The sequence below is a fragment of the Dermacentor andersoni genome, chromosome 2, assembly GCF_023375885.2.
Source record: "Dermacentor andersoni chromosome 2, qqDerAnde1_hic_scaffold, whole genome shotgun sequence".
Taxonomy (NCBI): domain Eukaryota; kingdom Metazoa; phylum Arthropoda; class Arachnida; order Ixodida; family Ixodidae; genus Dermacentor; species Dermacentor andersoni.
This window is the reverse complement of record NC_092815.1, coordinates 487,176-502,684: the sequence shown is the minus strand read 5'-3', so window position 1 is coordinate 502,684 and position 15,509 is coordinate 487,176. Positions and strand designations below refer to the sequence as shown.

Below are 15,509 nucleotides of genomic sequence, written 5' to 3'. Positions count from 1 at the left end.
AGAAAGAGACATTTTCCTTTAGCATACCGGCAGCACATTCCTCTTCATCCTGCAATGTTTCTCGGTCCAGAACCGCTTTTTAATACAGACACAGTCCTAGGTTTCCTCAAAGATGTGGTCTTACATGTATTTAGTCCCATACATTCGTAGCGCTTCCTCTCTTTAGAGGATGACGCTGGGATAGTTGTACTGTATAGCACCTGCCTCCAGGCCCTTGTGTTTCAAGGGCTCTGGTGAGGCAGTTGTGCTGTAGTTAATTTTTGCATCTTACATGTTTCTTATATCATATTATTCTCCCGCATTGCAGTGTAAGGCTCACAGTACTCGTCATTAGACATCGCCGTAATCTTATAGCACGTAGATTTTACGCACTTTACTGCGACTATTTTAGGCCCCTTTACAGCCAAGTCGCATCTTCTTCACAGAACTCATCATTCCACCACGAAATCGCTAACACTGCCTTGGCGCTCTTTGGCCATACCTGGCCCTTGCGCCACTAAAAACCACATATTCATTCAACTTCAGCGCGAGGACGACGATGAGGTGAACTGGGGTCAGAACTGCAGGGAACGACTTCGTAGGTCACGTCACTGAGGCACCGTGTAACCTTGTAGGGACCAAAATACCGGTAGAGCAACTTTTCCGAGAGTCCATGGCGACGAATGGACGTCCAGACCCACACGAAGGTGCCGGTATTGTAATGGACGTCGCGTCGACCCTGATTGTATCGAAAGGTGTCGGTATGCTGTTGGCTCCAGATACGATGCCAAGCAAGCTGGCGTGCTTCTTCAGCTCTTTGTACGAACTCTTCTACGTGTTCGCTGGTCGGGCTATTGTCAGCCAGAGGTAGCATGGAGTCAAGTGTGGACATGACGTGGCGCCCGTATACAAGTTCGAACGGCGGAAACTGTGGTCTCCTGTACAGCAGTGTTATACGCGAAGGTCACATAGGGTAAAATCTCGTCCCACGTCTTGCACTCTACATCGATATACATAGAGAGCATATCAGCCAGCGTTCTGTTCAGATGTTTCGTTAATCCATTGGTTTGAGGGTGATAGGCAGGGCTCTTGCGTGAGAGCAATGCGTCAGCTGGAGAACGTCCTGCATAAGTTTGGCTTTAAATGCTGTACCGCAGTCGGTGATGACAACAGACGGTGCACCATGTCATAGGACCGATGTGGCCTACAAAGAACTTGGCCACTCTCTATAATCTGCACCCTGACATCACCGTTAATGTTTTCAAATTTTGGTGCGACTTACACACGTAAAAACACATTAAGTGCTAGCACTTTGAATCACCATGAATACAGAATTGTGTGTTTGGTGTCGTGCAGGATCGGTATGTTGGCTTGCCAACTGTGGTCCAACCAGCCAAACCACTGGCCAAAACATCTATGCGCATTAAGTATGTGTCATCCCAAGTTGCTGCTGCTTAGTTTCACCGCTGGCAGACTTTTCGGACATGGAGGGAACTGCACTTGGATCTTTGCTCCACGTCCGAATACATGCTCGTCAGTCTAGCCTATGTGTATTATATATTATGCTCAATCAGCAATAAGGTCTACAAGTGCGAACATATTGACGACAAGCTTGTCACGATGGCTTTTCACTAGCCACTCTACCAGCCGCACTTATTAGGTTGGTACGCCTAACCAGCGCCATTTCGTCAGGATTCAGCAGCCAAAGTTGCGCTTTCATGCTGGTTAGCATGTGACAGCAACTTTGTTGATGACCGCCGTGCTTGCGGCATCGCACCTGCGTCTCGCGCCCAAAACGTGCGGCATCCGAAGTTTTGGTTATTATTATCCTAGTGCTAGGGGCAGTGGGTGGTGCTGCAGGAATTTGGCAGGTACAAAAGATCGCATACTAAGAAATCATTTGGTGACTGTATTTACATTCTTGCAGCCAAAATATATTTTGAGGCTTCCTGCAAAAAAAAAAAAGAAAATTGCTTCACTATAACTGATACTGAGTTGTGTACCACATTTTCGCTTTCGATATAGCAGTAGAACACTCCTTTGAAGTAATTCATAGACACACATTTTATGTTTTATTATATCCAATAATTAATTATACCCATGTTTGTTACATCGAGGTTCAACTACATAAACTTGGTTGCATACTATGGCACCATAGTATAACTGCTGTGGCTGCTAAGTACAACCGAAGTGGTTTATATTTTCATTCAGAAATCAAACAGCCCTGAATTTTTTTAGCCTTATGTATGACAAAGCTTTCTTTTAAAGCACTCTGTAATTTGCTTGCCTTTCACACCTTCCAGATGCAGATTTGCAGAAAACATCCTCGGTGTGTTGGCCTCAGGAGGACACCACTCAAATGTAAGCTTTAAGGATTTAAAAAATGCTAGCATTATGTCTCACCATGTTTTATGCTAAACCATTTGATGCCAGTGGAGTGCAAATGAATACATTGTTGCACCAAAAGGAAAATAAAGACTTAGGAGAGAGAGTAAGTGGAGGGCAATTGTGCATTACCAGGCTGTATCTGCATTATTATTTAAGTGTTCCTGCTGAGTCCCGCTCTGTGAGCTGCACTGCAAATCATGTAGAGCATTGTGCTAAAGTGATTTGCTTCTTCAGCTGTTCTATTTCAGGTGTGGTCACTGAAATTCACAAGCAGCGCAAATGAAAGGAAAATTGAATTTGCTTATGATGCAAGCATTTAAGCAAAATGTGAGGCACTTTTAAGCTAGTGTATGTGAGAAGACATTGCCACTTCTGTGCACTGAAACGTCAATATTTACTGAAGTTCTTATATTATTTTATGTTTTTTATATACTGCAGGCCTTTCACGACCCGTGCAGGGGTGGTACAGAAATGTAATGAAAAAAACAATAAAAATCATGGTGAAATATCAATACACTGAATGCGGTTAATAAGAGGGTCGATGTTATTGCAACACACAATATTGTTAGTTAACTTATTCCACTGGGAAATGGCCGACGGAAAAAGGGAATGTTTGTGAACATTAACACGACTTGGGGGAAGATAGGTTGTTTTGGAATGATTTAGTCTGGTTGAGCGTTTTGGAGGATCTTGCAGGTAATGAGAATGTGTTATCTGGAAATGACCATGGTATAATTGATAGATGAATTTTAGTCGTGAAATTGCTCTTCTCTGCGAGAGGGATTTTAGGTTTGCCCTTGCAAGCAGACCTGAGATACTGGACTGCCTTTTGTAATCCGAATATACAAACATAATTGCTAATTTTTGTATACATTTTATTTTATTTATAAGACATTTTTGATGACAGTTCCAGATTAAATCAGCGTATTCTAGGCATGGTCTTATTAGTGTTTTGTACGCATTTAGTTTGAGGTGTAGTGGTGCTGTGCACAGTTTCCTTTTTAAAAGGATAGTTTGCCTACGGCTTTTTGACACACGGTCGAGATATGAGGCTCCCAGTTAAGGTTAGGCGTGAGTTTAATACCTAGGTTTTTTACCTGGTCGCTTTTGTTGATTACTGAACTTCCGATCGAACATATGAAGTTAAGCGGGAGTTTATTATTTTTGAAAGAAATGTACTGTGTTTTTTATGTGTTCAGTTTCATGTCCCATGTGTTGCACCAAGAGTAAGTTGTTTGCAGTGAATTGTGAAGCTCTATCTGGTCATCTGACTTATGTACTTTCACTTTATTTCCTTAAAGACCCCTTTTCGCGGTATTACATAAGGAATAGGTTACAAAGAATATGAGAAACAAAGAATATCAAAATGTTACAAGGCATAATGCGAGGCAATTTTTTTCCATGAAGGCAGATGAGATGGATTTATACGTAGTGCGTGCCGATGGACGCGCCACTGGTGGCAGCCTTGCGCAGAACACACAGAAGAGGAGCCAGCCGTGCACCGTAGTTTGCTGTGTTGTTGATAGTGCTTCTCTGTCTTATTCACGTTTTCAGAGCAAAATAGGTAACACCCTTCGCATGTGTGGGGTGACCAAAGCTTCAAGGGATGTAGAAGAAGAATTGTTGCACGGTAAGGGGCTCAAATACGGCGAAAACGTGCTGGCGATACGGTTCTAATCATTCCCCGCAAAGCCTCATCAGCAGGAACAGCGGGAGCAAAAATGTATCGTTGCTTCAGCGGGAAATTTCTTGCTCTCATCCTTTCCTTTGCCTCATCGGTGTTTTTTCCCACTCTATCATAGTTAGACGCGTAAGCGACGAAGTTCATCTGCAGTGCAGCATGCAGTTTAAAGGCATTTCGCTAAAGTTCTGGAATGCCGTTTGCCACTTATATTGTTTTCTGCTTCTTTAGTGCGTAGCGCTAGCTAGGCAGCATGACTGCACGAGCGCATTGTGTTGTATGTTAAAGCTACTGAAGTTTGCAAGGACTGAAATTGTTGGTTTTATGTGGCCCAGTAAATCCTCACACCAGCTGTCGCGCACTGCATGTTTTTACATAGATTTTATGCGTGGCTTCGCACATGTTTAAGTGTTGCTTGTTGCTCCATGCATAACTCTTGTTGATTATTTTGAGCTGCGGTTTTCACACTGCCTCATTTGTAAAGAGTTTATATCATGCTGTGAGTTATCGAATGATGCCAAGGAAGTGCTTCTTTAACAGCTTTATTCTTTTTGCCCGAGGGCATCTTAGATATTGTGTTTTCTTGGGAAATGTGTTTAGAAAATAGGTAGTTCAGGGTGAGAATTGGCTAATAGTTGCTGCATATGGTATTTTTGTTCCATTTTTTGCTCGAAAGCTTGTGTCACGTTTGGGAAGTCATCACACCTCGATGCTGCCTGAGCAGACTTAGCACGATGAGTGATTTGTTTGTTTCACAACATAGTCCCTTCTTGCATGTGAATTTCGCACTCAACTGAATTCTTTCTTATTATGCTTGCGCTGCAGAGGACTAAACCTGGCCTTGCCACCAGCGCTCATCTACTTTGACTGGCGCTGCTCTGCCTTTAAATATACCATGTGGCACCTCTCTCTAGTAATATAAAAGAAAAGTACTGAAAAGTTAGTCAGACTTTAGCTTTGTACGTTTCCAAACAGCTCCCTGAGGGAATTAAAAATTGCAAGAACTGCAGTTGGAACGGCAGTTCGTTGGTGTATGCAGCAGAATTGCATCGGCGGTACAGCACTTTTATTAATCCGTGCATTTGGTGACTTCGCTGACTAGTGTACACATTTCAATCAATAAATTCGCAAATTACTCTTCTTGAGGTGACTTCGACTGCACTTATTCGGCGATGTCACATGTAATCATCGGCAGAAAAATCACAATGACACATACAGACATTGCACAGTACGGATTTGTTTGATATAAGTCTGCACTAACGACAGGTGCTTATTATTGAGGTACAAAAGCGGCATTACGGCAAGGGTAGAATTTTAAAAAACGATCGAGAGATCGCATTAATCAACAAAATTTATCGGCTAGTTAGCATGAGCTCCACTTCATGTAAATGGCGTTCATGGCGTTTGTCTGTGGGACGCACCTGGCACGTATGGGGACCATGTTGTTCCAAACACTGCTAACTTCATGTTCCTACCCACTCCCACAGAGGTCACCGTCTTCCCTACAGCTGTCACCGCAGAAGAAGCAGTCTGGCACCCGAACAAAGGAGAAATCGCAGCCGTAAACTTCAGCCATCCTTGCTGCAAAGGGCTGTCATCTGCTACTGCTCCCGCGCGTACTGTTGGAAGCGCCCGCTAGGTGGCTATCAGTGGCACCTCTGTAAGCGGTGCACGAGGCATATAGAAACGATGTTGTGCGCAAGGCCATTCCAGTCTTTGGCTGTTCGAGGGAAAAAAGAAGATGCAAAAGTGATAGTACGCACATGTGGACGAGCTACGTTTAAGGAATGTCCTATGTGATGCAATATGCGCGTTGGTGGCAAGATATATAGTGCACGATTGAGTATGCTGTGGTAGAATTTGTGAAATAATGATAAGCTGGCAATTAAATGGCGGTGGGAAAGAGTTTGTAAGCCAGATTCTGCTTTTAACGAAGTTACGCTGACATATGAAAAAGCGGAGTGAATGAACCGGCTGGCCCGATTCTGAAATGCCTCAAGGGCGGTAATGAGAAAAGTCTGGCGATGGCTCCAAATGGCTGATGCGTATTCTAGTTTAGGTCGTATTAGTGTCTGATAAGTTAATAAGTTTACATGCTGCGGTGCAATTTTTAAGTGACGTCATAGGAACCCAAGTGATTTGTTAGCTGAAGAGATAACGCTAGTCACATGCACACCAGTCCAGATCATTTGAGACGGTAACACCCAGGTACTTATAATTGTTTACACATTGAATTCGTTCATCAGTGATTTTGTATTGAAATACCAAGGGGTTAGAACAGTGAGTGAACGACATTGCTTTACATTTAGTAGGGTTTAGGACCATTAACCAATGTTGACACGAATTTTGAATGTTGTTTAAGTCTTCCTGAAGGGCAATTTGATCATTATTGTGAATAACTGAGCGGTAAATGACACAATCATCAGCATGCATGCAGCTTTTGCACGACACGCGTAATGGTAGATCATTAATGTATATTAAAAATAGGAGGGGGCCTAGTACAGAGCCCTGAAGGATGCCTGACATTACGGGTAGGGGCTCAGAAGTATTGTTATTGACGTACACCGACTGCATGCAATTAGTGAGGAATTGCTCTATCCATGTTAAAACTGCAGGATGTAGGTTTAATCATGAAAGTTTAGGAGCAGTCATTGGTGAGCTACTTTATCGAATGCTTTTGCGAAGTCAAGGGAAATTGTTGTGAATCAGCATGCACCGCTGACATGTGTTTGTTTTGTTAGATTCACCGGCCATGCCTCTTGTGAATCGGCAGTGGCTGCAGTGACGTCACAAGATAAAGACTATAAAAGCTACACTAACCTTTAATAAAGCGCTCGTTCTTTGCCAACTGCTTCTCGAGTTACTTCAGTGGCGACGAGGCTGCCCACCACCGGGCCGTGCCTGCTCCATGGCGGCCCCCGCCGGACGACCGGGTTTCGACGAAACGGAAGACAGTTGGGACGCCTACCAGGTGCGTCTGCAGTCCTACTTTGAAGATTACGATATAGTCGACTCGAAGAAACGATGAGCCCTGCTAACGGCAGCCTTAAGCACGGCAACAGTCAGCATAATAACGGTACGGTGCGCGCCGGTGAAGATTCAAGACCTTACCTACGAGAAGCTGCTTGAACTGCTGGCAGAACACTTTGTGCCACAGGGCAACGAAATAGCGGAGTCCTACAAGTTCTTCACCAGATGCCAGCGTCCCGTCGAGGCAACAAAGGACTTCATCGTGGAAATTCGGAAGAAGGCCTGCAGTTGCAACTTTGGCGAGGCACGGGACAGGATGCTACGAGACAGACTTCTTTGTGGTCTACGGGATGCCGGCGTTCGTCGGAAGCTTTTGGCAAGACCTTTGCTGACGCTGAAAGAAGCCGAAGATATAGCATTAGCAGCAGAGATGACAGCTCTCAGCGTTGATCACATGGAGAGGACACAGGATTATGGCGACGTCCATGCCGTGAGGAGCAAGGTGCAAGGTCAACTGTATTACCACAAGACTCATCCGAGCACTTCTCGACCAAGCGAAGACGTCGTTTGCCCGTGCTGTGGTAGCACTAAGCACAAGGCAGCAAAGTGCAAGTTTCGCTGGGCGGAGTGTTTTCGCTGCCGACGTAAAGGGCACCTAGCTAAGATGTGTGTATGGAAACAAGGGGTGGCCCTTTGTGAGGAGCATTCTTCAGAAAGCGACGGCAACGAACTTTGTCTACTGAGTTTGTACACTACGTGGGTAAACTTGGTCAAGCATGAGGTTCGCACCCTCTGCTGGAGTAGAATTCCGCTGACAATGCAAGTGGACACCGGATCGCCTGTCTCCATCATTACATGGAAAACATACTGCAAGCATCAGCATGCCTGGCCTGCGCTCCGCGAGACGTCCTTGCGGTTGTCCTGCTTTCTTGGCAAGCTGCCCGTGAGGGGTCAGCTGAAGCTTCCGGTCTCATACGCGGGAAATACCCTAGATGCAACTCTAACCGTACTGCAATGCGATGGCCCGAACTTGTGCGGGCGAGATGTCATCAGCGCATTTGAGTGTAGCGGAAGGCCCGTCTTCAGCATTCTCAGCAAGGAAACCTATGGTGAGCAAAATGTCCCTGACAGTACTTTGGTTAGCGCACTCTTAGAGGAGTTCAGCGATTTGTTTACGCCAGGTCTAGGGCTAATTGATGGCCCCGCAGTCCATTTGCGGTTGCGGGAAAATGCGATGCCGCGGTTCTGCAAAGCACGTTCTGTGCCGTATGCAATGCGGGAGCAAGTGTCAAATGAAATAGACAGACTTGTTAAGCATGGCATTCTCTCGCCTGTCGACAGTGCAGAGTGGGCCACGCTTTTGGTTCCGGTTATCAAAAAGAATGGTTCCATTCGGTTGTGTGGCGATTTTAAGGTGACCGCAAATGCTGCATGTGTCACGGAGCAGTACCCATTGCCAAAAATAAGGGATATCTTTGCAAACCTAAATGGTGGTGAAGTATTCAGCACCATCGACTTGAAGGATGCTTACAGTCAGTTGCCGCTTGACGAGAAAACGAAGAAGATATTGGTCGTAAACACTCCAAAAGGCCTGTTTTGCTTTAATAGACTTCCTTTTGGTGTAGCCTCTGCTCCTGCGATTTTTCAGAGACGTATGGACGGCATCCTGCAAGGCATTCCGGGCATTCAAGTATATTTGGACGATGTGGTAGTCGCGGAGAAACGCGGCAACTGCGAGACGCTGCGTGAAGTTTTCAGACGTTTCCGGCAACACGGTGTCAGGCTGAATCCGCAGAAATGCAAGTTCCGACAAGCAGAAGTTGAATTTCTGGGACATCGTATAAATACGAACGGATTGTTACCTAAGATGGACAACATTGCTTCAATAATGAAAATGCCGAAGCCAACCGGTGTTGCGGTAACTACGGGCGTTTTTGGGCTTCGTGACCTACTACCACTCATTTGTGTTTGTTTTGTTAGATTCACCGGCCATGCCTCTTGTGAATCGGCAGTGGCTGCGGTGACGTCACAAGATAAAGACTGTAAAAGCTACACTAACCTTTAATAAAGCGCTCGTTCTTTGCCAGCTGCTTCTCGAGTTACTTCAGAAATTGCGTCAGTTTGTATGTTAATATCAAGATTTGACTGTAGATCATGAAGAAAGATAGCCAATTGTGTTTTGTAAGTTAGTCCCTTGCGGAATCCGTGCTGGGATTGGTCAAAGAAATTGTTAGTATCAAGGAAGTTAATTATATGGGTGTATATGACATGTTCCATGATCTTACAGAGCACCGACGTGATGGAGATGGGGCGGTAGTTCAAAGGCAAACTTTTATTGCCCAATTTGTAGACTAGAACGACCTTGCTCATGTTCCACTCTTTCGGGAGGTTTCCAGAAGGCAATGACTGTGAAAACAATGTTAGGCATGCCATAGAGATGAACTTAGTGTTCTTTAAAAACTTGGATGCGATTTCGTTGAGACGGATGCGATTTCGTTGAAGTTTAATATCTATTATATTTGAAATTCCATGTATCGCGAAAGTGATAGCCAGCATTGTAGGCAGAGACGGCGCAAGAAACGTAGGTAAGGGAGTGTGATTTTTTGTGAACCATGGTGTATGGCTGTTTGCTTGAATCGATAATGTTGGTATGTATTTTTCAGTTAAGAGTGTCACTTTTTCCTGAAAAAGAGACCAATTTTCTTGAACAGATTGGTGTTGAAAGGTCGTTTTGAATTTCTCATAGAATTCTTCTAATTCATTATTTATTGCCGGGTAATTGCCTATATCATATAAAGAATATATATATATTTTATATATCATATATTTATATAGAGAAAAATATATATATTAGCACTGAACCTGTATTTGTATGTTTTGCCCTGTCCTGTAAAAATCCCAAGAAGGGATTGACAGTATTCCGAAATAAATAAATAAATAAAGGTGGATTGTTTTTTTATGACTATGGCACGGGGTCAGGAATAAGGTGAATGTAGCATGAATTACTTTGTGGTCACTTATGTCATTACAGTAAGTAAGAGATGATGGTGTTTCAGGATTTGAAGACAGTACTAGGTCTAGAGTGTTGGCATTATCATGTGTGACACACGTTGGTTCAATTACCAATTGTGAAAGCTTATAATTCAGACAAGCATTAACGAACTCTTTGGATTCAGTGCTACCAGTAGTTATTTGAGGGCTAGACCAACCAATGTTTGGATAATTGAAGTCCCCAAACAGCAGAATGCTTGCATTAGGGTATTTTTAACTAGTTGGCTTAGGATGTTATTCAGTTTTTCTGGGGAAAATCTGCAGAACTGCAGGGGGGGGGGGGGGGGGAGGGGCAGTAGCATACACTTACAAGTAGTAGTTGAGGTTTGGCACGACAGAGGATCCATAAAATTTCTAAGTCTGAGCTCGTGTGAACGGTGGAAAACAATAGTTCTTTTTTAAAGGCTATAAGGACGCCTCCTCCTCTGCGTCCTTGCCAATCTTTGTGGATTAGTTCAAAGTTAGGAAGGTATTCTAATATTTCAGTATCAGGAACGTCATCTGAGAGCCATGTTTCGGTTAGTATGAGCAGGTTGCCATCGGATGATGAAACAAGATTTGATATAGTATCACGTTTTGTAAGGATACTTCGTATGTTAGTGTAGATAACTGCAAATGACGGAATTGAACGAGCAGCAGCTGTAGCACAGTGAGGCAGTTTTTGACGGCGTGATAGCTATGTCATTTCTTGGACACTTTGAGATGACTCGTCAAAGACATATCGCTTGGTGTTGATGTGCAGTGTTTTGTAATGAAGTGAATAAGGCATAGATTTGTTTTTTTGCAAAGGCGATAAGATGCCTCTGCGCATTTTGGACCTAGCAGGAGTAGTCTTCACTAATGCTGTAAGGAGTACCTTTTAATTTACGGCCATTAGATAAAATCGCTTCTTTAGTTTTGAAGGAATAATTAGATGGTTTCGACTTTGGGTGTGTCTGCCTAGTCAATGTGCACATTCAATTAATTGGGGGTCTAATGTGAAGTTCAGGTACTCAGAGCAGTGGCGAATGACTATTTCTTCAGAATTTGCGAGAGATTCTTTTGGGTTAGTATCAGGAATAGAGTAGCACAACAAGTTATTGCATCTAGACTGGTTCTCAGCATCATCAAAATGGCTTTCCACTTTTACCATTCGATTAGCAGTATTTAGTGTGTCTGTCTGTAACGTTTCCAGCTGCCGTCGCATAGGCTCAATATGTCGACAGTTGGTCTCAACACTAGTCAGCCATGTACTGAGTTCAGAGATGGTGTTGCTAGTTACGAGAAGTTGAGCTTTCATGTCTTGTACCTCTGTTAGTATTTAGACTGACCAGCGGCCAATTGCTTGAGCTCTGCAAGAATAGTTGCCATTTCGGGACCGGGGTTAGTCTCAATATCACCCGCAAGCAATAACAAGTCACGGGCGACCACGACACATTCGCAACAAATACAAATCAAGCACTGTGGGCTCGGCAGCTGTACCAACGCGTAATGACTGGTTTTTTTAGCGTATAAACTGTACAATGGACCAACCTGCATGGCGAAACGTAGAGGGTTAGATGACTTGTTTGTGGCACAGCCAGCAAGCCCACAGGGCGATGCAGATCGGGGCGCTAGCTTTATAGCAGGCACCAAGACGATTGTCGTTGACGATGGGGCCAGCCAGGGCAGAATGAGGACCAGTGCTTGTGGATGTAGCAACGGTAGATGTGCAGTAGGATTGGTTGCAGGCAGCTTCCACAGACATATTGTAGGAACGCCATCAGCACAGAGTGACGGTGCCTGAGAAGGCACTGCGCATGATGACACCGCAACCAAGCCAGCAAAGAGCGTCAGCAGTAGAGCAGTTCGGAAATTGGCCTGCATGGCGAAAAGCAGAGGGTTAGATGACTCGTTTGTGGCACAGCCACCAAGCCCACCTTTGACGACTGTCTACACTATACAGTCGTCAGCAAACAGGCGCATCTGAATTGAGTTTTTAATGGAAAACTGGATGTCGTTAATGTACATCAAGAACAAGAGTGGAGCCAGAACCGATCCTTGAGGTACTCCGGAGTAGATATCGAGTGGTTGTGAAAGATGATTATCGATTGCAATGTTCTGTTTACGGTTGGTTACAAAACTGTTGATCCAGTATATTATTTTATTACTAATACCAAAAACTGATAATTTTGTCTGTAAATCCTGCTGTGGAACTACGTCAAACGCTTTAGAAAAGTCTAAAAATACTGCATCTAATTGGCCATCATAATTAAGTACGTTAGCTATGTCACGAGTTAACTCAGCTAGTTGGGTTATAGTTGACAGGCTTGATCTGAAACCGTGTTGTTGTTTATATAGAAGTTCGTTTCTTTCTAGGCGACCTATTATAGTCTTAAATATTACGTTTTCCATTATTTTGCAGCATGAGCTTGTTAACGACACTGGGCAGTAGTTATCTAAATCTAATTTTGAGCCCGATTTATGTATTGGAATTATTGCAGCCTTGCACCAATCATCTGGTAACACTAATGTTTGAAGAGAAAGAGTGAATATTTTAAATAGATACTTTGATGTCCAGCTTGCGTATCAACTGAAGAATGAGTTAAAAATCTGATCGGGGCCGTTAGATTTTTTAAGATCAAGCTTATGCAATAGTGACAGTATGCCCTCTTCACGTACAGTTAATTCTTCCATTGGTATTTTGACATCGTAAGGTGTTAAAGCTGCATTTGTAGCATGTTTTGTAAAAACTGTCTGAAAGAAGTTATTCATCTCATTATCAATGTGTTCCGAGATATAACATGATCCGAGATATTGATTTGCACTATTTGTTCTCGTTGATCTGACAAATATCACCAGAATTTGTGAAGGTCATGCGCCATAAACGAAGGTAACGGAGTGTCAAAGAAATGGGCTTTTGCTTCTGATATTTTTGTTTTAATGTACCGATAAGATCGTATAACACGCACTTGGTTCCCTTTTTCCGACGTCTTTTTATTTTTTTTAGTTGGATTATTTCATGTGTTATCCACGGGTATTCTCGGTTAATGCATTTCTTTTTATTTGGAATGAAGGTGTCTTCGCAATACTTAACAATATTTCTAAAATGCGTCCAGAGTCCTTGTACATTTGTTAGTTCACTGAATGTATGAAACTGGCATTCTAGGAAACCTAGTACAGCAGGATCATTTGCGCGTGTATAATCCTTAAAGTAAGTAGGCTGTCGTTTCTTGTATTTTCGCGTGGTTGAAATGGGACAGGTTAGAATAAGCGCTTTGTGGTATGAAATGCCATTCTCGATGGACACGGAAGATCCTTCTAATGTACTACTTATAAGAACTAAGTCCAGTAAAGATGATGATGTTGAAGTGATACAGGTCTTATCAGTTACCATTTGGCTCAGTGAAAACGTAAACGCCACGTCTAGCAGTGATTCTGTACTTGTGACATCACGGCTGTCATATGAGCGGTTGTTTCAGTCTATTCTGGGAAGGTTAAAATCCCCGGCAATAATAAGTTTTGATCTAGAATTAGTGTGTTTTGAAAGGTAATCATGAATCTGATCAATGAGGTCAGGTGCTGCATTTGGGGGCCGATAAACGCCCCCTACAGTTATGTTTTTGTTACAATACATTATTTTGCACCATAAGCTTTCATGGTCGGGAATGCCATCAAGTTCTAAGGACATTAAATTATTTTTAATTGCTATCGCGACACCGCCGCTTCTTGATCCTCTGTCTTTACGGAACATAACTGAGGTTTTTTAGCGCACGAAAAGGGACGAAAGACAGTGGCAAGACGCAAGCACTTACGGAACAGTTTGCATGAAAGAGGAATAACTTCTGCATCACATACAACAGGGTTAAGCAACGTTTTTGTTATTACTAAAATGTGAGGTTGTTAAGACAGGATTAGGTTCTCTAATTGATCAAATTTATTTACCACATCAGAACGGCAAGTTGGGCCAGTTGGTTGGGATTCATGGTAAGCGTCGTAACAGCGCAACCAAGACAAGGACAACAGAATGAATAAAACGATGACACAGCACTGACTCTCAATTGATTTTTATTGGATATGTCTAACATATATATAGGAGCCATTTGATAACCATGACATGCGCAAGACACAGATATGCGTCAAGGCAACTGTGACAAACTGACACATCATGAAAATTGACATAGGTAATGCAGTTCCTTGTCATAAAGAGTGATAGACAGTTCACTGATACACATCATCATCATCAGCCTGGTTATGCCCACAGCAGGGCAAAGGCCTCTCCCATACTTCTCCAACTACCCCGGTCATGTACTAATTGTGGCCATGTTGTCCCTGCAAACTTCTTAATCTCATCCGACCACCTAACTTTCTGCTGCCCTCTACTACGCTTTCCTTCCCTTGGAATCCATTCCGTAACTCTTAATGACCATCGGTTATCTTCCGTCCTCATTACGTGTCCTGCCCATGCCCATTTCTTTTTCTTGATTTCAACTAAGATATCATTAACTCGCGTATGTTCCCTCACCCAATCTGCTCTTTTCTTATCCCTTAACGTTACACCTATCATTCTTCTTTCCATAGCTCGTTGCGTCGTCCTCAATTTAAGTAGAACCCTTTTCGTAAGCCTCCAGGTTTCTGCCCTGTACGCGAGTACTGGTAAGACACAGCTGTTATAAACTTTTCTCTTGAGGGATAATGGCAACCTGCTGTTCATGATCTGAGAATGCCTGCCAAACACACCCCAGCCCATTCTTATTCTTCTGAGTATTTCAGTCTCATGATCCGGATCCGCAGTCACTACCTGTCCTAAGTAGATGTATTCCCTTACCACTTCCAGTGCCTCACTACCTATTGTAAACTGCTGTTCCCTTCCGAGACTGTTAAACATTACTTTAGTTTTCTGCAGATTAATTTTTAGACCCACCCTTCGGCTTTGCCTCTCCAGGTCAGTGAGCATGCATTGCAGTTGGTCCCCTGGGTTACTAAGCAAGGCAATATCATCAGTGAATCGCAAGTTACTAAGGTATTCTCCATTAACTCTTATCCCCAATTCTTCCCAATCCAGGTCTCTGAATACCTCCTGTAAACACGCTGTGAATAGCATCGGAGAGATTGTATCCCCCTGCCTGACACCTTTCTTTATTGGGATTTTGTTGCTTTCTTTATGAAGGACTACGGTGGCTGTGGAGCTGCTATAGATATCTTTCAGTATTTTTACATACAGCTCGTCTACACCCTGATTCCGCAATGCCTCCATGACTGCTGAGGTTTCGACTGAATCAAACGCTTTCTCGTAATCAATGAAAGCTATATATAAAGGTTGGTTATATTCCGCACATTTTTCTATCACCTGATTGATAGTGTGAATATAGTCTATTGTTGAGTAGCCTTTACGGAATCCTGCCTGGTCCTTTGGTTGATGGAAGTCTAAGGTGTTCTTGATTCTATTTGCAATTACCTTAGTAAATACTTTGTAGGCAAC

The 15,509-nt window shown here is 43.3% G+C and overlaps 1 protein-coding gene across 9 annotated transcripts in view; it reads left to right on the top strand.

The window, feature by feature from the left end:
• Positions 1-15,509, top strand: part of LOC126543058 (run domain Beclin-1-interacting and cysteine-rich domain-containing protein-like) — a 454,654-nt gene that overhangs the window by 213,657 nt on the left and 225,488 nt on the right. For all 9 annotated transcript variants that reach the window (XR_008615039.1, XM_055077611.1, XM_050190205.2 and 6 more), the window contains one exon: positions 2,283-2,340. Coding sequence is in view for 8 of the 9 variants with exons in the window: in XM_055077611.1 (XP_054933586.1) it covers positions 2,283-2,340 (58 nt within the window). In the remaining variant the exon portion in view is untranslated. The remainder of the gene's footprint in view (positions 1-2,282; positions 2,341-15,509) is intronic.